We start from the raw sequence: 24,212 nt of genomic DNA on the forward strand, positions 1-24,212 counted from the left end.
CCCTCTTTTTCAGTGTTATTTCAATGCAAAAAATACCGTCCTATATTCGGGCCAATACGGTATTATGTAAAACTTTCAAATGCAATTCCCTTACTTTATTGGAAACAAACTGTTTAAAAGGAACAAGCCACTTCTTTCTCCATTTTATATTATCAAACTGTGCATTCCAAAAGAATTTCCCACGAGGCACAATTTTCCTATAACTATAGTATGATTCCCTTATATGTTTATTTGTACATTTCTTGCTTAAAAGATCTATATTATTTAAGTAAAGGATCACATTAACGGCTTGGTCATTCTGTGCTTTATATTCTTTCATTAGTGCAAATATTCTACTGGGGATGGAGTCAATCACAGAATGAAATTCTTTAAATTTAATGGGAAATCCTTTTTCTATTACAAATTCTTCATAAGAAAGAAGCTGTCCTAACGTCGCTAACTTCTACTGTTCATTCCACAACATGATCGGGGATTCGTCAAAACTTTTCTTTTACCCCAGGCAATACTAGGTGGTTTATTTACCTGACATGCTTCAAATCATAAAAATAATAACAGCCTATATTTTACCAATCTTGTAATCTCGATGGGTCTTGTCTCCATTCCATGTCAGGTAGTCTGGGCACATTGTTTGCATCCTGATTAGCGTCTTGCTCATACATGTACGGTCCAACATAAAATTTCGACCTCCTCCTCTTCCTCCAACTCTTCAAAAACTTGGTTCTCCTCACTTGCGCTCGATCTATCGCTTATATCGTTGCTTGAATCATTATTTGAAGGGCTTTGGAGGGCGGCCATATGGAGCGCTGCCATCGCTGTCCTCGGTGTGACGTGTCACTTCCGGGTTCGTCCCCTTTCAGGCTCGAACTTCGGAAACGCGATTATTTTGTCAAATATACATTATATAAATTATTTTTTTCATGCTTTATTTGTTGGACAATGTTTAAATACTTTAATTGTGACCCTATTTGACATTTAATGAAATTACTTCACATTTGGTCTTTAAATAAATCTAGGTTTAACGAAGTTTCTCTGTTGTCTGAGCGGTTATAACGCCATCCAGGCCCCGCCCCAACACGGTCCCCCATTGGCTGCTTTCACTGCACCTGTTCGCCCCTCCCACCAGCCGCTGGCCTGGGTTCAGTGTACGCCAAGATGGCGGCTTCCATCGCGTCGTATCTTCCACATCTTGGCGTTTGCAACTAAACAGCGTTTCTATCTTCTTTCCAAGCTCAAAAGTAAGCAAAGGGAAACCGAGTCATCGTCAATGGATGACGGAAGTGGTCTTCTCATCATTGCTTGGTGTGGGGAGCCGGTGTCAATGTGGGCCTAAGGGAGAGCTGTCGTAACAGAGTATGGCCACCGAGAACAGGATCAATTTTTGGAGGAGAAACGCAAAGGTTCCTGGAAGGTAGGACTTTCTCTCCGTGCCTTTCCCTTTCTGATGTCTTACAAGTCGTGCACAGGACATTTCGGAAGAGAATAGCTTATAGTCCGCTACAGGGTGCAAAATAAAACTAGCATGAAGAGTAACACGTTCTGCGTGTGGCATTAATGCTTTATAATTGGTTGTGGAAGAACCACGGTGATACGCAGCGGATGAGCTGTGGAAATCATTTTTTTAACCTTGAGGCGATACCCTTTATGTCATCGCATTGCTCGTATTTGTCTGAATTAGCAACAACATCCCCTGGCTTTCATTGACCGGTTCCAACCTCTTTCACTTCTGCTGTTTCTGTCACGAGCCAGTGTATTGCCTGCCATATGGCTATACTGTAATATGTTTATACTGACCGGTGCTTGCTACCTTAGCACTAACTGGTTCGTTTTCGCTAACTATTAGCCCTCTACCACGGTCAACATGTATACATGTATGCTGATTCTGGAGATCCGAGCAGTCTTCAACCTCTTTTTCTTTGATGTTTTGTTCCTCATGTATAAACCGTTCTGGTTCAAAGAGATAAGCCATATCGTTATAGGTCACGTGTCATCCGCTCAGCGAGGCAGAGAGTAATAAGAGGGTGTTACTTGCAATTGTCACTGACTGTGACTTCCATACGGACTATCTCACAAACACTGAAGTGGTTGGAAAGAATGGAAGTCCAAACATACTGTGTGTCTGTTTGAACAGGTTCAGCAGCTACTCCTGCATGAAGTTTTTCCTAATTAAACAAGTCAGGCAGACCCGGTGTTCTGCTAAATTACATTCGGCTACATTAGTCGAATTTGACACCCAAAGTACTACCGTGCACTCTAAACTTGCTTTGTTTAGATTAGGGGTGTCAAACGATTAAAATTTTTAATCGAGTTAATTACAGCTAAAGAATTAATTAATCGTAATTAATCGCAATGGCATACCGCAAGCAACACGTCACTTCCGCTCATTAATATTCATGACATTAGCTACTGTTGCTAAGTAGGGACAAGCCACCGTTTGTCTCTAATAGGAAATGAATGGAAATCGTGTACGAAGGAGATGTTTACAGAGTTAAACCTACCAATTCTCTCCGAAAATGATGTGCCTGGTGCCAAATTGACTGGCAAAGATGTGGAAGAACATAAAAATGTTCAGTTAAAGAGATGACTTTAGTGTCAAAGGCTGAAAAAGACCCCAAAAAAACGAGCCGACCTAAGCATAGCTTTAGCTTTTTTATTGACGCGACTGACAATGACATTCTCCTGATCCAACAAGCTATCCTTTACCATCAGCCCTGTCTTTCTTATATATCCTCTGGTTGTCCTACATCTCTTACCGTTCTTGGGGGTAATTTAGTTAGCTTTGTGTAGCGATCGCAAATGCTACTCAGTGACAGCCAACGAACACTTTTAATTTTTTCATTGATAACACATCTTAATCCTATAATTTATTTACACTTCCCCCTTACTAAAGTTGTTTATATATATATATATATATATATATATATATATATATATATATATATATATATATATATAAAACAGAAACGGTAACAGTGGCAGTCAGATACCGTTGTAATTCTTTTCAGGTCATTCATTGTCAGACAGAAGCAGTACGCCATAACGTTACGCTAAAAAAATAAGTTAAAAATATAAAAATGGCCTACCTCTTTGTCCTCTGAAAGACCATGCCAACCCAACATAATGTTTACTGCATATGAAACGTGAATGGATTCGCCGAGCTGGTGTTAAAGTCGCGCAAGTCGATTCGGTCTTCACATTTTTTCCTCCCGAGTTTTTGGTTTCCGGAAACGTATGAGGAAAACATCCTCATGTGTCGTAATGTCTAGAGTTGTTTCTACAAGTTCCAAAAAAGCAATGCGTGATCGGCATGATCGTTTTTTAAAGATTACCGGAGAAAAGTAGTACGAATTATCTTGGGTCTATGCGAGGGCGGGTCTATAATGTCCCACTTCGGCTTTACTTCCGCTTTACGATGCGACGTCACGGTCTAAAAATAGCCTGCGTGCGGTACGCCATTCAAACCATCTATAAAATATGCCATATTTTTCTGTAAATTATTGTTGGAATGGAAAGATAAGACACAAGATGGATATATACATTCAACATACGGTACATAAGTACTGTATTTCTTTATTATAACAATAAATCAACAAGATGGCATTACCATTATTAACATTCTGTTAAAGCGATCCATGGATAGAAAGACTTGTAGTTCTTAATAAATTTGCCTTGCCTTGCCTTGCCTTAAAAGATACATTTTAGTACAAGTTATAGAAATATATATTAAAACCCCTCTTCATTTTTTCGTTTTAATACAATTTGTAAAATTTTCAATCAAAAAATAAACTAGTAGCCCGCCATTGTTGATGTCAATAATTACTTACACTATGCTCATGGGTGCTGAAGCCTATAAAATCAGTCGCACCCAATCGCCAGCAGAGGGCGTCAAAACTCCGAAAAACACAACAAGTACAGCTTTCACTGTGCTGTCATTTTAATTTGTTTGAGCAGGGCATTTGTGCGTTAATTGCGTCAAATATTTTAACGGGATTAATTTAAAAAATTAATTACCGCTCGTTAACGCGATAATTTTGATAGCCCTAGTTTAGATGCATACAGGCATAGCGTACTAAAAAATGCCTGAAGAAAATACTTAAATGTAGTTATATCAAACAAGGACGGTTTAGATACGCTACGCGATTAATGTGGTCAACTGCTTCAAAGCTAACAAAAAAAAAACAATGGCTAAAAGTATTAGAGGGTAATACATGCAAAAATATCTTTGAGGCAGTGAAAATGTTCTAAAAAACTAAATAAAAACCAAAATAGTGAGTACTCGCCGCTTTTAACCGATGTGCGGATGCTTGCGCAAGCGCGCTGAGCATTGTGTAGGACAGGGGTGCCCAAGTCCAGTCCTCGAGAGCCCCTATCCAGCTTGTTTTCCATGTCTCCCTCCTTGAACACACCTGAATCAAATGGTCAGTTCATCAGCAAGCTCTGCAGGAGCCTGATAATGATCCTGATTACTTGAGTCAGGTATGTTGGAGGAGAGAGAAATGGAAAACAAGCTGGATATGGGCTCTCGGGGACTGGACTTGAGCACCCCTGGTGTAGGACATTTCGCCGCGTAGTAAGGAATGGCCGAACACTGGTTGTTGTCAAATTGTGAGTCGGCCCTGTGGCCTGTACTACGAAGCCAGTTTTCTGGCTTAGCAGGGTAACTTCGAGAGTAACTTCATCATGTGCAGCCTATCTTCCCAGCTAACCGGGACTACGAAAGGTGGATATGTTGGAACCAGGGAGTGTTGCCATGGCAACACATGTCAAACCTGGTCGTCTCAGAGTTAGATCTTGCTTAACCCCAGGATTCCAATTAACCACACTCTATTTAAACAGCACTCCTCCGCGGACTTATCCTCTTGACAGCGTACCTGGACGACACGTACGACATTGGCGCGCGGATTGTGAGGGGCTCTCTTCGGAGGGCACGGGTTTTTAGAGACCGCCAAAATCCGCTGGCCTACCTGGACGATGTTCTACATGAAAGATTTTCAGCTGAGGGAATTTGTTACCTGTGCCAGCTGATCAAGGCGGACATCACTAATGTAACCCGCCGAAGTCAGGTTCTCACAACCACGCAGATTGTATGCCTGTCTTTGCGCTATTTTGCCAGCGGACAATATATGGATTCCATCGGTAATGTTGATTATCTGAGTAAGAACACTTTATGCCTTGTGATTCGGAAAGTGGTAGGAGTGGGGTTTGAAAAGGCTTCAAATTGATTGTTGAAAACAGAAATTCATAAACCTGTGTCGGCTTCGCTGAATGTACAGTAAACGAATGTGGCGCTTTGCTCTCATTCGAGAAATATATTCAACAAACTTTTCCAGTGTTATTTCGTTGTGTAAATGCATTTATAATGATCATAAAAATATGTAGACTATTTAAACATTGAGAAAGCTTTTTTTTTCCTGCCAACTCAATGCCAACTTAAAGAGATTACAATAAAACGTCAAATCCACTGACAAAGCAGACACAAGTATAAAAGATATAAATGTTTATTGAATATGCATCTTAGTCTTGTTTAACTGTGAGAATTAGTTACAAAAGACAGGCTTTAATTTTGTTATCATTATGTACAGGCATCGTCACAAATGTGATCACACAAAACGCAACCACGTATCGCATCCACGCATTTCCTTCTTCTCCTGAGTCCTCACAAATATAACATAAAATTGCATTAAATTATTTCTTACAATTAATGTACCAAATCTTATTTTATTGTCCTGACAGCAGGCTTTATTTCTTTTCATGGACATAAGTAAACTGGCATATTGACGCATTCACAAATCACACGATCTGTAATTCGCTGCCAACAGACCAGTCGCGCTCTATTCGCTGAAGCGGTAAATGGATTTCACGGTGAGGGTGGATTTTAATTCCTCATAACTCCGCATGATTATCGCGCATTCCTCCTCTGTGAAATAAGGTGCCCGTGCCATCGTCACATGTAGTGTTTGACTCTGGTCTCCGCCCCCTTTTACGTGAACGCGCAGTAACTCGTGATTGGGTTGACACAGGTTCGACTAATCAACCTCTTAATCAGCGCCGTAGCACCGATTGACCACAAACTAGGGGAACCAGGTTTTGTCAACTCCAGTTACCCGCCGGTAAGCAGGATTACTTCAGGGGAAGTTGAACTCCGTTCGTAGTAGAGGCCACTGGTTTCAGCCACCAGGCTTTCAGTTTAATTTGAATAAACAACAACAAAAACAAGAAATCAAGAAGAAATCAAAGGTGAAATGCATTAATTTGTTTTGTTTTAATGCTATGTTCCAAGATTGCACTGCATTGACTAAATGAAATGTGCACTATTTGTCTCTGGTACCAGCTAAATAATTCAGTGAATTGAAAACCGCGCAAAGGGGTTAAGTGTCTATTTTCTGTGATTCATACCTGATGAGATGCTTTCCTTCGTGACACTTGGAATAAAAACAGACCAAAAGTGTCTGTAAGGTTGTATGAACCTGTATGTAGTTCACATGTGGTCTTCTCCAGTGTGCAGCCTGTTTATGGAGCACAGCATCCTCCTCTTGACCCATGTCTGCGACGTTTGTAAGTGCTCACTGCTAATGGACTGCATGTTGTCATGGTGTCCGCATGAATACACTTCATCTGGCCCCGTGCCTTAATTTTTATTTGGTCTGCAGACATTTATGTCCCACTTTTTGTTTGATATCGAAACCCGTTTTGTTGTTTGTCTTTCTCATTTTATTCACAGCACCTGTAAATATGAGTATTTAACTCCAATATTTCTTTGCAGGTATCCCAAAGACACAAAGCTGAAATTAAATAATCCCAAGTCCAAGAAGACATCAAGCTTCCATGAATTTGCTCGTAGCACAAATGATGCTTGGGACATTGACGACGATGAGGAAGAAGACGATATCCTTGGCGGCGCAGCCCTGTGTTCTTCCCTGCCCTCGGGACTGCAATCCACGTTGACTCAGAAACAGGTAAATGCTACTTGTATTTCTTTTGCCAGAGAACTTGCTAGAGTGGGCAAGAGTGTATATGCAAAGTCCGCAATTTTTTTTTTTTTTTTTTTTTTTTTTTTTTCAAAACACATGCCGAGCCACTTCACAAACTTGTTTTTAACTGCACAAGTGAGCATGAAGTCACCTGGCAAACAATATATACATAAAGGCGTTGTTTCTGCAGGAGTATTCAAACTTTATGCATTTAAGGATGTAAGCGATTTTCTCTCATGATGAGCACTTAACCGCAAGTCAAACACTAGTAACACTTCCAATTCTAAAGTGCTTGTGTCAAAATCATAGCACAAGTTTATATATGGCGGAACACACTTAGGTGACTTGAAGTTCCGCTCTGAGACCCCCAATTTGACCAAATTTCAAAATTGTCCTATATGCATGTGTGATACATCAGTGGAAAGATTAAAATCTATTTTCTGGGGAAGAACATTTTTGAACAGGAGGGCATTTAAATAAAAAAACATTTTAAACAGCAAAACCCTAACTGGAGGCGAGAGCAGAATCAAAGATGCCATGACTTTAACGAGATATCGCGTAGTTACCTTGTTTCGATCCGAAAACTCCATATAGCATGTATCATAGAGTGTCACGACACAGATGTGAATGGCCACAGCTGGGTTTAGGGGGATTTTATGGGTGAAACATGGCAATATAACAAGGGTCGTGATGCAGAAATCGCAGACATCAAAGAGTGGTCGAGATGTTCTTTTTCATATATTTACCCCCTTTTTTTTTTTTTTTTTTTTTCAATTTTTCTTTGTTTGGATCGATTATTTGTCATCTAACATTTTGGGGAAAATGCGAGCGTAACAAAAAAAAAATACAATTAATTGGTAGTTATGAGGTAGATATCTGTGACTTTTTTACAGACGCCATTTTTTCATTTTGACGTAATTTGTTTAAAAGTTTAAAATATGTGAGTGAATCATTTTTTGTTGTTTTTTTTTTTAAACGAAATATTAGACATCAATTAATGATTCTACGCTAGAAATGACAGACATTTTGATTCAAATATAATTACTTACCTTCTTTTCATGGCTGGGTTGAAACAAAAGCTGTTGCGCGACATCTGTAAACGGGGGTTTCCAGGGTAAAAGGGACAAAAATAGTTCAGTGGCCTAATGCACCATGAATCTGCTATGGCAGCTTATAGACATATTGTTCTATCAGACACAACAGTTCTTTTGGCTTAAAATACAGCAGTTTCTTTTAAAGAGGAGTGCAAGAGCAGAAACTGCTTTTTCAGTCTTGTCTGTGTTTTCCGCGGCGGAAAACAATACGTCTTTATGCTGCCACAGCAGATTCATGGCGCATTAAGTCCCTGAACTATTTTTAATTTGCCCATTGTACCCTGAACATCCCCATTTACAGACATCGCGCAACCGCTTAGTTTCAACCCAGCCATAAAAAGAAGGCAAGTCATTATATTTATTATTCAAAATGTCATTTTTAGCTTAGAGTTATTAGCTTGATGTCTAATATTTAATTAAAAAAAACTTAAAAGCATATTTTAAAGTTTTAAGCAAATTACGTCACAATGAAATTGGCGTCTGTAAAAAAGTCACGGATATCTACCTCATAACTATCACTTAATTTAATTTTCTTCATTACTGTCGCATTTTCCCCAATATTTTAGATGATAAATACTCGATCCAAACAAAGAAATATTTAAAAAAAAAAAAAAAAAAAACGTTTAAAAGGGTAAATATATGAAAATGAAAATATCAATTACTCCTTGACGTCTGCTATTTCTACATCGCAACCCTTGTTATGTCACGAATCGCGCGCAGGCAGGTGTTGTGGACCCAAATGCAGGGAAGCAAAAATGCAGTAAGGCAGGTAGTAGTGAACTCAAAAAACATTGTAATAATTACTAACAAAAAAACAAAGTACAACAAAAAGAACTAGGGATCAAAAAGCCAATGTCCAAACAAAACTTACTTAATCGGAGGGACTGGTACACGAGGGCTTGGACAGGACTTGACTTTGACGTTGACGTTGACATTGACAATGACGCAACAAGGAATGACAAGAAACTGGGTGCTTATATACACTAGACATGTGCCGGTTACCGGTTTCACGGTTTACCGTGGTGTGAAAACGTCGCGGTTTCAAAACCACTAAAATTTTCCGTCATACCTTAGTACGGTATTCGCTATTTTTCATGTGCCAAAATGCAGCCGAGGTGGCTTGGTGCGGCAGCGCTCACCCTTCCCCTGTTTGTTGCCGTGAGTGTCAGTGACCCTATTCTGCTAAACAGCCAGCAAACCCCCCCAAAAAAACCTCCAAACACAAGGCTTACTTTTCTTCAATTTATTGAGCTCTCAAATCGTGGTGAAATATACAAATGAATACATTTAAAACGTTATACAATTGTATTTTTCCACATGTGAGTAGGTTCAACAGGATAGCAGTAGCACCATGAAAAAGGTCGCAAAAACAAAACATACATTTTCCTTTCAAATTCAGTATACATTACAAACTAACTAAAACTTACAAAGACGAATGTTAGCCTAGGCTAAGCTTGGAGAGCAGCTTGGTCGACGTTTAAAAAAGGATCGCGTCAAAGATCGCTAATTGCGAAAGGAGGTCTCCCTCCTCACTTTTTGTTTTAGATGAAACCTTGAAACCTCAACAATATTTACATTTTAACTAACTTATAAAACTAACTTATACATTTTTAACTAACTTATTAACTTATGAATTCTTTGTTCTTTTTAACACAAAGGCATGACATCATGTAGAAGAGAGTTGACACAGTGGCTGAAAATGGCGAAACTTCAGCTTCTCCCCCTCAAAAAAAGTCATACAGTATATATTTTTAATTTTATTTAGAAGTGTTCTTACTTTTTTATGCAATTATTTTGTTCTTGCTCTATTATTGAGCAACTTGAGCTCTGGCTGTGGGTATAGTCTAGGTTCTATTTATTTTAATTTTATATAAAATATTTGTTATTTTTTGTTAATTTATTTATTTTCACATTAATTTATTTTCACATTATATTCATGTTCCAATTTGCAAATATGTTCTGAAAAAAAAACCTGTTCAATGGAAAAAAGTTTTTTTTTTTTTTTTTTTTTTTTTTTTTAAACCCATACATCTCAAAATTTTGGAGCTATAATTGCAATACCGTGATACCGTGAAACAGCGGTATTTTTGCTCACGGTTATCGTACCGTCAAAATCTCATACCGGCACATGCCTAATATACACACACGCAGACAAGGGGTAACGAGACAACAAGGAACAGCTGGGTAACACAGGAGGATGCACGTTGGAGGATACACGAGGAGCAGGCACAACAGGTGAAATCAATGGCCAATCACAGGGACAAGTCACACTAGGAGAAAACCAACACAAAACCTAACATTGTTATATTACCATGTTTTACCCATAAAATCCCCCAAAAATCCAGCTGTGGCCATTCACAACTGTGTCTTGGCACTCGGTGATACATGCTGTTTGGAGTTTTTGGACCGAAACAAGGTAAGTACATGATGATATTTGGCTAAAATCACTGCGTCTTTAATTCTGCTCTCACGTGCTCTCGCCTCCAGTTAGGGTTTTGCTGTTTAAAAATATATATTTAAAAAAAAAAAGCCCTCCTGTTCACAGTTTTTCTTCCCCCTGAAAATTGAGATTTTAAGCTTTCCAATGATGGATCACACGTACAAATCAGACAATTTTGAAATTTGGACAAATTGGGGGTCTCAGAGCAAAACTTCAAGTCACCTGAGTGTTTTCCGCCGCCCTATAAATATATGTATAAGAACACAAAGAGAATGTTTAAGCCCAGAGGTTGTACGGCACGCCTACTTAAGATGATCTGCTGGGGAAAGGACAACTATGTATCCTGCCTGATAGTTTATTATTGCAAATCATCATCTTCTACATTTCTTTTTACAAGATTTAGCTCCAACATTCAGCTCTTTTGATGCACTAAATTAATGTCTGTGTGTAAAATTCTGTAATTGTCCTAAAGTTCCAGTGTTAAAGAAGAATTTGGATTTCAAGACTGTCAGTTTCATAGCATGGGATTTTAAAAGCATTAGTCCATTACAGTAATTCTCTTCTCATTCCTGTGAGCTTTGTCAAGAAAACCTGTTTTTGCGTGAATAACTCTTATTCTGTTTAAATTAACCAGTAATTCATCAGTCACAATCAGTGATTAAACCATTCAACTACAATTACTCCAATTGATGCTGACCTACTTTCTTTTTTTCTGTTGAGAAGCACAAAGGTGTCACACAAAGTGGGATTTCAAAAACAGTAGAGGATGACACTGATTGCAAGCTTGTGAACAGCAAGGTTGTCAAATCAAACAGCGAGGTCCACCTCAGCACACCATCAGGTAGGAGATTAATATATTTTTTAGCGTTATTATAATGTCTTTTGTCATAGTCTTTAGGAGGTCATAGTTTACAACTTAATTTACATTGCAGTACTTCATGTATAATACAGCACTTGGTTTGGTTCCTCATTTCACATCAAAACAATCATCCTTGGCATTTGCCTGTCTGATTTTCCACAGTTCGCTCCACACTCCAGAAACAGCAGTCTTTACCTGTTCGACCCATCATCCCACTGGTTGCTCGCATTTCAGACCAGAATGCATCTGGAGCCCCTCCCATGACAGTGCGGGAAAAAAGCCGACTGGACAAATTCAAGCAGCTGCTGGCTAGTGCCAACACTGACCTTGGTAAGACAAGCTACACACACCTAGGAATGAATCGTCGTAGCTGATAAGGGACTTATGCTGAAATTCCCAATTGTTTCAGATGAGCTGCGGAAGCACAGCTGGTCAGGCATTCCGAGGGAAGTCCGTCCAATCACCTGGAGGCTTCTCTCCGTAAGAGACAAGTTATTGTGATGTACTGTGGATGACCGCATATTTATGGTTCACAAGAAAACATGATTCACCAAGTGATGTATTATTATTCATAAAATTTACAATTTTTAAATGTAATTTTATCTTTTTGGCAGTTTATCTCTACTTATGCAAAAGATACTTAGGGTTTTACTTATTTTTTTCACCAATGCATTTTCATTGTGTGCCACTTATTTTCAAATTTTTTTGCCATCTGTGTTTAACCCTTTAACACCGAACGTGTGGGCAGCGACACGTTAATACATATCGTCTTTGAAGCTTCGTCACGCTGTAATTACGTTACCCACGTGCCGCTGGTTGGTCTCGTTTGAAAGTGCGGAAGTTGATGTCCACACCAGTTTTTATTTGAAGTCAATCGGCCAAGAAAAACGCGAGATAATGTCATTTGAGTTTTATAGTTTTATTGCACTCATAAATATGCATTAAAACGCTGCATGTACCATGTATCCATCTCCATATTTCCATCATTTCTTGTCCTTTTTCAAAACCGAAAGCAGCACAAAAGACTACATATCCCAAGAGCCGTTGTGATGTCAAGAAAGACGAAACGAATGTGATCATTTTTAATAAATTTCCGAGCGAGGCGCCAACTATTGAAAGGGAGGCATACGACGCAAGCAACGGACGGTTGGTTTGAGCGAGCGACTTTGAAACGTGCAGAAGTAATCTAAAACTACATTTAGCGCAAGCTAATGCATTATTTCATTAACTCAAGGAAGAAGATGAGCCGTATTTGTCGTTGTTTTCTTGGGATGAGACGGCGTCTAGGCGAGTAGAAGTGACAGCAGCGCGCAAAGCCGCAAACGGCGAAAGAGCAGGCTGTGTAACGTTGTGTGTGACGCAGCTCCATGACCTGTTCAAGAAGCTTTATTGAGTGCGCAAAAAAAAAATATATATATTGTGTCGCATGCCTGAAAATTTTAATTGAACTGAACTACTTGTCAATATTTCTTAAAATACTTTTTTCCAAAGTTATATATATTTTTTCTTCACTTAAATCTTTTCAATTTTTATGTAGATGTGTGTTCGAGAAGCTGGATTGCATGTACGCATATACTTTTGATAAGGTGATGAGTACAACACCTAACTTCACAAAGAGATAACCTCCAAACCCTTTTTTGTGTTAGATGATATATATAATTTCTCTCACTATTTTGCACGGTATATATCCTGTTTTGACCATAGTATGCGTAAAGGCCAAAAACGCCTCTGACCATACCTGCTGTTTGTGTTGAATTATCAAACATAAAACTATTCAATCTTATTTTTTCTATTGAATGTTTATCCTAACAAGTTGAATAAATATTATCAAGCTTCAAAACAGTTGGTCGAGCATGTTTGGTTGTCAATGGCACATCAACATTACAAATTTTGAAAAAAGATTTCCTGATTTTTTTGTCTTTTTGGGTCCAAAATGTGGATTATAATTGGTCATTGAAGAAAACAACAGTTTATACATGAAGTTCAAGGTGTCCTGAAAAAAGGGACCCAACTTGGCCATTGTAAACAATTTTTTCTTTGAAATATAAAGGCAACATCAAATGCATGCAAATTCGGCCAAAATAGGCTTAGGTGTTAAAGGGTTAACTGAATAACGAATTTACAAGCTATTATTCACTCTGGGGATGATTTGCAAAACAAAGTTCTCCACGTATAATATTTGTATTTTTTTCCTGTCCACTTTTTCGGCGCGCCGCAAAGCCCACGTACATTGACAGCGACTCACCTTTCCAGCTATGAAACGTTCCAAAAATTCACACTTCACATGCTTTCTTTGGATTTCACCCTTCACATTTTTGGTTGCAGAAAAAAATAAATAAATAAATAAAATGTTCATGTCTAATGGCAAAAATACTGACTTTTCAAATTTCAAAATGTATCTCATCCTATATAATTATGATAATACATTTTATTTCAAAGCATCTGTTTTTTAAAATTCATTTCACATGATTTCAACAGCAAAATAATTCATGAAATCAAGGCTCACAAAACGTGTACGGGTTTTTGCTAAAAATGTACGATTGCACCAAAATTTCATGAAAACGTCCCCATTTATTTCCATTGACCCCCATTCATTTGTAACGACAAAAATGGCCTGCTATCAACAGAAAGTGACCTGAAAAAGACGCAGAAACTATAGGAAGTGACCCAGAAATGCCCTAAAATCAACAGGAAATGGTACATGGAATAGAAAGTGATCCCGGCATACCCCAAAATGTTCAGGAAGTGACCCATAATCAACAGGAAATGACCTGTAAGTACCCTAAAATTAACAAGTAATCCAGAATTAACTAATTATTGACCGTCCTTGACAACGATAGACATCCAATTCATTGAAACTGGCAGGACTCGCTGTGAATGCTCCTATTTCATCCCGTTGACGGCGCTAGCCGTCCAACCCATTTTGACTGGGAGGGGCAAATGAATGATTGTCTAGTGTCGTCAATAGCAGTCAATAGTAAAAAAGAAGTGACCCGAAAATGCCCCAAAGTAATAAGTAGGGACCAGAAATCTACTGGAAGTAGTTAGGTTTTGTGTCGGTTCCCTCCTTGTGTGTTTTTGCCCACTGATTTCACCTGTTGTGACGCTCCTTGTGTATCTTCCAATCTGCATCCTCCCGTGTCACCCATCTGTTCCTCAGTGTCTCGTTACCCCTTGTCTCTGTGTGTATATAAACTCCAAGTTTCTGTTCAATTCTTGTTGCGTCATTGGCAATGTCGATGTCAAGTCCTGTCCAAGCCCTCGTGTACCAGTCCCTCCGATTAAGTTTAGTTTGAACATTGCCTTTTTGATCCCCAGTATGGTTGTACTTTGTGTTTTTGTTAGTTATTATTAAAATGTTTTTGAGTTCACCGCCACCTGCCTTGCTGCATTTTTGTTTCCCTTAATTTGGGTCCACACCACCTGCCTGCCCTCGTTCCGTGACAGAATGACGCAACCACTAGTGGACCCAAATGCAGGGAAAGAAAAACGCAGCAAGGTAGGTGGCGCTTTACTCAAAAATGTTTTAATAATAACTAACAAAAACACAAAGTACAGCCAAAAGGACTGTGGATCAAAAAGGCAATGTTCAAACAAAGCTTACTTAATCGGAGGGACTGGTACACAAGGGCTTGGACAGGACTTGACATCGACATTGACAATGACGTAACAAGGAGTGAACAGAAACTTGGAGTTTATATACTCACAGAGACAAGGGGTAATGAGACAAAGAGGAACAGATGGGTGACACAGGAGGATGGATGCAGGTTGGAGGATACATAAGGAGCAGGCACAACCGTTGAAATCAATGGGCAATCACAAGGGCACACTAGGAGGGAACCAACACAAAACCTAACAGAAGTGACCGAAGGGAAAGAGAGCAAAACATCCCCCCATGCAATTTCTCCAGATATTGCATCTTCAGACTTATTTTAAGTTACACATCCACCTTTGCTTTCCTATCTTTTCTTTCAAAAAGGGTTACCTGCCGGCCAATAAGGAACGCAGAGAGCTTGTTCTCAAAAGGAAACGAGAGGAGTACTTTGGCTTCATTGTGCAATATTACCACTCCAGAACAGACGAGCACTATAAGGACACATACCGACAGGTACAATTGACCAGGGATGCTCTTCATAACAAATTTTATTCCATGATATTCTTCATTTCCTCTTGGTAGATTCACATCGACATTCCGAGAACCAACCCTCTGATTCCATTGTTCCAGCAGCCTGTAGTGCAAGAGGTAACAGCTAAATATATCGTAAAGTGTATATCTTGCAACAGCCACAGCTACATTATACCAAAGCGCTTTATGGGAAGTCCAGCCTCTAACACAACTGTACTTGGGATTTTTCAGATAATACTGTCATCTTTGGTTTCTCCAGGTATTTGAGCGTATCCTCTTCATATGGGCTATCCGACATCCGGCGAGCGGTTACGTCCAGGGGATCAACGATCTTGTCACACCTTTTTTTGTTGTCTTCCTCTCGGAGTTTGTCAGTAAGTTACTCGTGGAAAAATCCAAACGATCTCCATGTCCAATGAAGTTTGGATGTTGTTACCTGTTTGCAATGGCGTACCGCAAGCAACACGTCACTTTTGCTCATTAATATTCATGACGTTAGCAATTGTTGCTAGGTGGGTCAACCTCCCATTTGTCCCCAATAGTGAATGAATGGAAATAGTGTACGAACGAGCTGTTTACTGAGCTAAACGTACCAATTCTGTCCGAAAATGATGCAAAATTCACCAGTAAAGATGTGGAAGAACATAAAAATGTTCAGTTAAAGAGATGGCTTGAGTGTCGAGGGCTGAAAAAGAGCCGACCTGATCCAGAGTTATGATCAACACCTTTTTCTTGTGTGCATTACCTTACGCCACTGACAATGATATTCTCCTGTTTCAACAATCTATCCTTTACCACCATATGCCCTGTCTTTCTTATATAATACATCCTCTGGTCGTCTTACGTCTCTGACTGTTCTTTGGGGCAACTTACGTTGTTATTTTTGTGTAGCGATCGCAAATGCTACTCAGTGACAGCCAACGAACACTTTTAATTTTTTCATGCATAAAAAAATCTTAATTCTATCATTTATTTACACTCCCCCCTTACTAAAGTTGTTTTTTTTTTACAACAGAAAAGGTAACGGTGGCAGTTAGATACCATTTTAATTTTTTTCAGGTCATTGTCAGACAGAAGCAGCACGGCAAAACACCACGCTAAAATATAAGTAAAAATATCAAAATGGTTTACCTTTTCGTCCTCTGTAGGATCATGGCGCCCAACAAAATGTTTACTGCATATGAAATGTAAATGGCTTCACCTTGCTGCCGTTAAACTGGTCTTTTGGACGTCCGCACAAGTTGATCCATTCTTCACATTTTTTTCCCTCCGAGTTTTTGGTTTCGGGAAATGTATAAAGAAAACATCCTTCATATGTTGTAATGTCTAGAGTCGTTTCTACAAGTTCAATAGCAGCAGTGTTAGATCGGCATGTTCTTTTTTAAAAGATTACCAAGATTACCAGGGAAAATAAGCAGAAATAACATGGGTTGTAGGCGAGGGCGGGTCTATAATGTCCCACTTCCACGTTGCGATGGCGATGTCATGGTCTAAAAATAGCATTCGTGCAGTAAGCTGTTAATCTGTTCTGTGGAATGTCCAAAGGAGGTGTAATTTTTGTTTATTTTTTAGCATTCCCTAACTTTCCCAGTGTTTGTTGCCCTGTCTCAGCATTTTTTGAATGTGATACTGGCATCATATTAAAATGAGGGGAATATTTGGAAAACGTTTGTTTGCTTTTCTAGTGGAGGACATGGAGAACTTTGAAGTGGCTGCTCTGTCTCTGGACATTCAGAGAAACATTGAGGCTGACAGTTTTTGGTGTATGAGCAAACTGCTGGATGGAATACAGGTATGCATACTTTGTTTTTCTTAAAATTAGCATGATTTGTGAAATTTGCTGTGTTTTCAGGACAATTACACCTTTGCTCAGCCGGGAATCCAGAACAAAGTCAAAGCTTTAGAAGAGCTTGTGGGTCGGATCGATGGTAAGTGCTTCTCCATCAACCACTCTGTCATTTTAAAACAAACCCATTATTAATGCAGATATTATTGGTGCCCATACATAGCACAATATTGTCTATGGTCATTTTAAAAATCACAATGCAAGTTCAAATTCTGTGTTTCTACTTTCAGAGGACATTCACAACCATTTCAAGAAGTATGAGGTGGAATATCTACAATTTGCTTTCCGATGGATGAACAATCTGTTGATGAGAGAGCTGCCACTGCGCTGCACTATCCGCCTCTGGGATACATACCAGGTAGTATAAGTCTTTATGAATTTGTCGTAACTCATCAAGTTGAGAAAAACCTTGTTGAAATTAGGGCTGTCCCAAATGATTATTTTTCTCCCGATAAGTTGACTAGTCTAATAATTTTTAAATGAACTTTCACAAAAACATTTAAATTCTTTATTAAATACAAATAAACACATAAACAACATTAATAAATCACAAACAATGGGGTCAAATGCTGATGGCATTAACTAATTCAAAACAATGGAATGTAAACAGGTTCAGAACACGGGAGTCAAAACAATTTTTACTTCCTCTTTTTGTGGTACGTCTATATTGTTCTCAGCATTAGAGTGAGCACCAGCAGAATAGATAAATAAATGTCACGTATCATTGGAGTGAAGTACGTGAAAAAAACCTAATGATGCACGTTGATACGACGCTACGACAGTAGTATTAGGGCCAAATAAATAAATTAAAAAAAATAAAAAAAAAAGAACAAGATTAAAGTCGTAATATTGGTACAAGGAAAAAAAAAAGTTGCATAATTAGGTGGGGTAATGTAGCTGTGAGCCGCTACGCACTTTACATACATTTACCTTTGCTGGGAGCTACAACGAAGCATTAGCATAAATTCTTCTATTGATTGTAATTTGATGTAGATGAAGCAAAATAATTTGCTTATTTGTAAAACTGATTCTAAAACATAAGATGCTTTCAATACTGTTTATTTTAATAGAGGCGGCAACGCGCTAGGTAAAGTACGTAGCAGCTTATTCAGCTACATTAGCCTTACATTAGCCCCTAATTCTCTGTCGTACGACCCACATAATGGCGACTTCAATAAAAAAATGTCGTTAGTGGTATGCAAGCTTGGTGTACAGTGTAGCGTCCTTTGTTTCGTTGAAATAGTTCATGCTTTTGGTCACTCTGGTGCACTTTTTTGGCTTTGTGCCGCTTTCCCCCGCTTGAATCCTGAGCGTCCGCCATTCTCAACTTTCCACACATAATTTTTTTTAACCCTTTATTAAGCATCGACGGGATGGTGTACTCTTCGACGCATTTTCGTGATCGATGACGTCGACTACGTCGACTAGTCGGGACCGCTCTTATTGAAATGATTTTTAGTGAATATGAAGTTTGGATGTTGAAAATAATTTTGCATTTTTTTCCCAATAGGCGGAAGCAGACGGGTTCTCACATTTTCATTTGTATGTTTGCGCTGCTTTCCTTATTGAGTGGCGTAAAGAAATTCTCTCCATGGTTGACTTTCAGGTACGAATGTCTTTTTAGCCAATTTTTAGTCAAATTACTTTTATACTTGAAATTCTTAAGACACCAAGACTAATTATTCTTACTGGAAAGCATGACATTGTTTGTCTGAAGGACACCTACTTATATCAGACACCGTACAGTACCCAACTCTCTATCTTGAAAATGTGACCATTTTGTCTAATGATCTGGACACACTTTTCTGTCTTTTCTCATTCTGAAGGACTGTATATGAGACTGAAAGCAAAATGAAACTCAAGTTACGTCCATTGTCAATACAACAGCATTCTAGAGAGAAAAATCTTAACTTTAGAATGCGTCTTTAGGTGGCCTTTTTTTAAAACTAATGTCTCAAAAGATGTATCTATTATGATAATTATTTTCAGGAATGTTTGAAAATGAGGTAAAACAGACACGTTTCTCTCTTAACTCTCTTTCTAAACCAAAATATTTGCAGAGTACAATATATAAGATATAATTTGGACTAGATACAGTGGGGCAAATAAGTATTTAGTCAACCACCAATTGGGGAAGTTCTACATGAAAAGATTAAAGAGGCCTGTAGTTGTCAACATGGGTAAACTTCAACCATGAGAGACACAATGTGGAAAAAAAAACAGAAAATCACATTGTTTGATTTTTAAAGAATTAATTTCCAAATTAAGGTGGAAAATAAGTATTTGGTCACCTACAAACAAGCAAGATTTCTGGTTGTCAAAGAGATATAACTTCTTCTAACGAGGCTCCACTCGTTACCTGTATTAATGGCACCTGTTTTAACTCATTATCGGTATAAAAGACACCTGTCCACAAGCTCAGTCAGTCACACTCCAAACTCTACTATGGCCAAGACCAAAGAGCTGTCGAAGGACACCAGAGACAAAATTGTAGACCTGAAATCAACTGTGGGAGCAATTATTAGAAAATGAAAGACATACAAGACCACTGGTAATCTCCCTCGATCTGGGGCTCCATGCAAGATCTCACCCCGTGGCGTCAAAATGATAACAAGAACGGTGAGCAAAAATCCCAGAACCACACGGGGGGACCTAGTGAATGACCTACAGAGAGCTGGGACCACAGTAACAAATGGCTACTATCAGCAACACAATGCGCCGCCAGAGACTCAAATCATGCACTGCCAGACGTGTCCCCCTGCTGAAGAAAGTACACGTCCATACCCGTTTGCAGTTCGCTAGAGAGCATTTGAATGATCCAGAAGAGGACTGGGAGAATGTGTTATGGTCAGATGAAACCAAAATAGAACTTTTTGGTAGAAACACAGGTTCTCGTGTTTGGAGGAGAAAGAATACTGAATTGCATCCGAAGACCACCATACCCACTGTGAAGCAGGGGGGTGGAAACATCATGCTATGGGGCTGTTTTTTCTCAAAAGGGACCAGGACAACTGATCTGTGTAAAGGAAAGAATGAAGTGGGCCATGTATCGAGAGATTTTGAGTGAAAATCTCCTTACATCAGCAAGGGCATTGAAGATGAGATGTTGCTGGGTCTTTCAGCATGACAATGATCCCAAACACACAGCCAGGGCAACAAAGGAGTGGCTTCGTAAGAAGCATTTCAAGGTCCTGGAGTGGCCTAGGCAGTCTCCAGATCTCAACCCCATAGAAAATCTGTAGAAGGAGTTGAAAGTCCGTGTTGCCCAACGACAGCCCCAAAACATCACTGCTCTAGAGGAGATCTGCATGGAGGAATGGGCCAAAATACCAGCAACAGTGTGTGAAAAGCTTGTGAAGAGTTACAGAAAACGTTTGGCCTCAGTTATTGCCAACAAAGGGTACATAACAAAGTATTGAGATGAACTTTTGGTATTGACCAAATACTTATTTTCTACCATGATTTGCAAATAAATTCTTTAAAAATCAAACAATGTGATTTTCTGTTGTTTTTATTTTTCCACATTCTGTCTCTCATGGTTGAGGTTTACCCATGTTGACAATTACAGGCCTCTCTGATATTTTCAAGTGGGAGAACTTGCACAATTAGTGGTTGACTAAATACTTATTTGACCCACTGTATATTCCTTGTGAACTGACTAAATTTTCAAGAAAGTGACTCTTCATTGGCCAAATGAACATTGGATATAAACAATATCCTCCTCACAATCCTGTTAACTGCTAGTTTTTGTGATCTGAAACCAAAAAATTAGATTGGAAGCCCAAGATATCACAAACTTTTTAAGTGTGTGTACACTGAAGCACCATAGTCTTTGTATGCAAACGTGTCTTCTGGGTCATTTTCATAAAGATGCAATTTCTCTCTGGGAGTTGATTGTTATTTTCTCTCGTTGTTCAGGGCCTTCTTATACTACTGCAGAACCTTCCCACAATCCACTGGGGTAATGAGGAAGTTGGCCTTCTTCTGGCAGAGGCTTACAGACTGAAGTACATGTTTGCAGATGCCCCCAGCCACTACAAGAGATAGGCTGTCGCTTACAGCACATAATGTGCTTGAACGTGTGACCTGACTGATTAACCCACCAAAACAGCCCTATCACATGTTCTTGATGAAGGTCACACTGGACTTGATGGAGAAAACAGGATGTTTTGCCACCCTCTTTTGCATTTTAACACTGGACTGTTACAGTATAGAAGCACACACCTTTCATCTTGCCCCAGTCATGCAACTATTGATTGTTTCTCCTAAATTTATTTTCAGGAGAGCATTCCAAGTTTTAAAGGGATGATGAATGTCTTCAATATCCTTTTAATCAAAGATGCTATATAGATTATATTTTTTACAGAGTTTTTTTTTTAATTTATGGATTTAAGAAGTACTAAATATTTGCTTTGAGCTAAAATATTAGGATGTAGAAGTCTTAAACAAGAAAATAGATTAACACTATAAAGTGTTTTAGAAGGGAAAAAAAGCATTTAACCTGTGTCACTCCCAACTCAATTTAGAAAAAAATGGACGAATGGTCAGAATTTCTGCAATGCACAATCAGCTAATCAAAATGAGAGGTCCGCTTAAATCTCAAGGTAAGCATGTTTTGGAATCATTACCTTTTTACATTTACAGGAATGTGAATTAATAATAGTGGACTAAGATGGATGTTACAGTTCACATTTCTAAATGTGTCAGACAGCATTTTTAGTTCTGTGGTTTACTTGTCATTTTTATGGACACAAAATGCTCAAAGCGAAATGAATCCCACTAAGTTAATGCATCTTGAGCACTTGTGTTTCATTTGAACTTGTTTCATGATTCATCTGAAGCATTCTTTTGAAATTGTATGTTTTAATAAATGTGGTAATTTAGAAGTCAAAAATACAACTCATGTGGTTCACAAAGCCACAAAGTATTATACTTTCATATCTGGGATTTGAAGTTTTGACTTAAGCACTCAAGTGCATAAATTGAGTAGTATGAAAAGGTTCACAATTTTAATTAGACATTAAAGAAAAGTGAAAGTTTATATGCAGTAGATTGATGACACAGCGTGAAATATTTCAAGTGTTTATTTCTTGTAATTTTAGGGGTTATTACTTTCATAATATGAAAACCTAAAAGTTGGTATTGCAAGAACACCTGACTGTTTATGAGACTGGAAGGGAAAAAAACCATTTAAAAGTATTTAACAGTAATATATGATAAATAAGCTTTTGCATTCTTGTATATAAAACAAAACAAAAAATTAATCTGGAGCCTTGTTACACCAACCAAAATGACTGAAAAAAGTATTTAACATTTTCCACAGTATCCTAACTATTTGATATGTGCCTGTATAGAGACAATTTCCTAAATTATTGGATCACAAAACTTCATATATAGTACATTAACTATGGTGGTTTTACTTTTTGATACAATGGGACTTCAGGTAATTTAGTCAACTGCATCGAAGAATACTAGTGATTCAATTTTGTTTGATATAAAGTCCTATTTTACTTGATATAGTCATTTGGAAGCAGTGAAGTTCTGCTCAGAATATGTGACAATACAATTGTAATGTACTGTACTCATGTCGTTTATGGCGCTACAAATAATCTAAGTCATCAATCATGCTTCTTCTTTCTGTGATTTTTGTTTCGGCCTGTTTATTCTCGCATCCTTGAGAATGGGAACTGGTCATTGGCAATCTCATTCCTTGGCATTGCAGAGGATAATTTAACAATAGCAAATGTTAATTTGGTTTGAAAGTTTTAGACCTTTGGTACCTTAATCTTTATTAGATATCTATTTTTTCTGCTAAAAAGTTGATCGAGCATCTATTACGTTGTTGTGTTGCTAATGTCAGTTTTAGTGTGGAAGAATGCTGGCTTTTTACGGCAGCTGTTGAATACAATGTTTTCTTCGGTGTAAATGAATCACTTGGCTTTTCTCATGTCAGTTCACTGCAAAGTTTTTTGTCGGTGAGGTGCTCATAATACCTTTCTACCTAAATTAATAATTTTCTGTCAGGTCTGATTGAATTTTGTTTTGCTAAAATATGTTCGCTACCAATGAGTGTTATTCATTCAGGTACAATTTCCCCCAATGCCTACCATCAAGGCATTGTTTATTCCATTTTTTGTGTTCATTTAGTGTTAACTACCGACCAAATCAAAATGTGTTCATGAATGTCTATTTCTGTTCGATTAATGCCAAATAGTTATTGCGGTCAATATACACTGGCTGTTAAATCAGCAGACATTTACTAATGCCTTAAAGGAAGAATTTAATTATTACAGTTCTTGCTGTAGTGTTACTTGTTTATATTAAACGATTGATCATTTGGCCAACCTTGTGGTCCTGTGGTCTTTTGTGTTTCTTGGTTGATGAAGAAGGGATGTAATAAAAGCATTAAGCGGATTTTAGGGGGGGGGCAGGGAGGTCAGGCCCCCTGCTGGCCGAAAAGTTTCATTGCATGTAATTGACTTTCCTATATATACTGTACTGCATATAAAAGTTGTAAAGCAATAAATGCAACAAAAATGAAATGAACAAAAAAACATTTTTATAATGGGTTGAAATTATTTTTCGAGCACCTTAGTCATTTGCTTTGCATGTAATTTAAAATATATATAAGAGAAAAAAATATTTTTTTAAATGATTTTTTTTCTTTCATTGAATTTTTTTTTTTTTTTTTTTTTTTTTTTTTGATTGAAGCAATTTTGGGGGGGATTGAATGATTTAGACACAAATGTCCTATCATAATATGGCCCAAACTCAAAAAGGATTGCTTCAATCAATAGTTTTTCAATGAAAAATTAAGTGTTCAAATGCAAATTTTTCAATCTCAAATATTTTTTCGCATTCAAAAACTTTTTTCCATGA

The 24,212-nt window shown here is 38.1% G+C and overlaps 1 protein-coding gene across 2 annotated transcripts; it reads left to right on the top strand.

Moving 5' to 3' along the window:
• The first annotated feature begins 1,103 nt into the window (after nt 1–1,103).
• tbc1d22b (TBC1 domain family, member 22B) lies at nt 1,104–23,807 on the top strand. 2 transcript variants are annotated; one of them, XM_057829984.1, is made up of 14 exons: nt 1,107–1,408; nt 6,496–6,552; nt 6,761–6,953; nt 11,223–11,343; nt 11,524–11,691; nt 11,771–11,841; nt 15,341–15,469; nt 15,539–15,604; nt 15,747–15,861; nt 17,173–17,279; nt 17,340–17,415; nt 17,564–17,691; nt 18,844–18,939; nt 21,252–23,804. In XM_057829984.1, exons 1-14 carry the CDS (start codon nt 1,353–1,355, stop codon nt 21,378–21,380), a joined length of 1,512 nt encoding a protein of 503 aa, XP_057685967.1. In that variant the 5' UTR covers nt 1,107–1,352; the 3' UTR covers nt 21,381–23,804. The 2 variants fall into 2 exon arrangements, with proteins under 2 accessions (XP_057685968.1, XP_057685967.1); XM_057829985.1 differs by lacking the exon at nt 18,844–18,939 and having other exon boundaries at nt 1,104–1,408; nt 21,252–23,807.
• Nucleotides 23,808–24,212: the final 405 nt, after the last annotated feature.

The sequence above is a fragment of the Corythoichthys intestinalis genome, chromosome 2 (genome assembly GCF_030265065.1).
Source record: "Corythoichthys intestinalis isolate RoL2023-P3 chromosome 2, ASM3026506v1, whole genome shotgun sequence".
Classification (NCBI taxonomy): domain Eukaryota; kingdom Metazoa; phylum Chordata; class Actinopteri; order Syngnathiformes; family Syngnathidae; genus Corythoichthys; species Corythoichthys intestinalis.

What these genes read in the sequence shown, in the direction of transcription:
- tbc1d22b (XM_057829984.1), top strand. Translation starts at nt 1,353, where the DNA reads ATGGCCACCGAGAACAGGATCAATTTTTGGAGGAGAAACGCAAAGGTT. An exon ending in GACCCATGTCTGCGACGTTT is followed by an intron (nt 6,553 to 6,760) that starts GTAAGTGCTCAC and finishes ATTTCTTTGCAG; the next exon opens with GTATCCCAAAGACACAAAGC. An exon ending in AGCAGCCTGTAGTGCAAGAG is followed by an intron (nt 15,605 to 15,746) that starts GTAACAGCTAAA and finishes TGGTTTCTCCAG; the next exon opens with GTATTTGAGCGTATCCTCTT.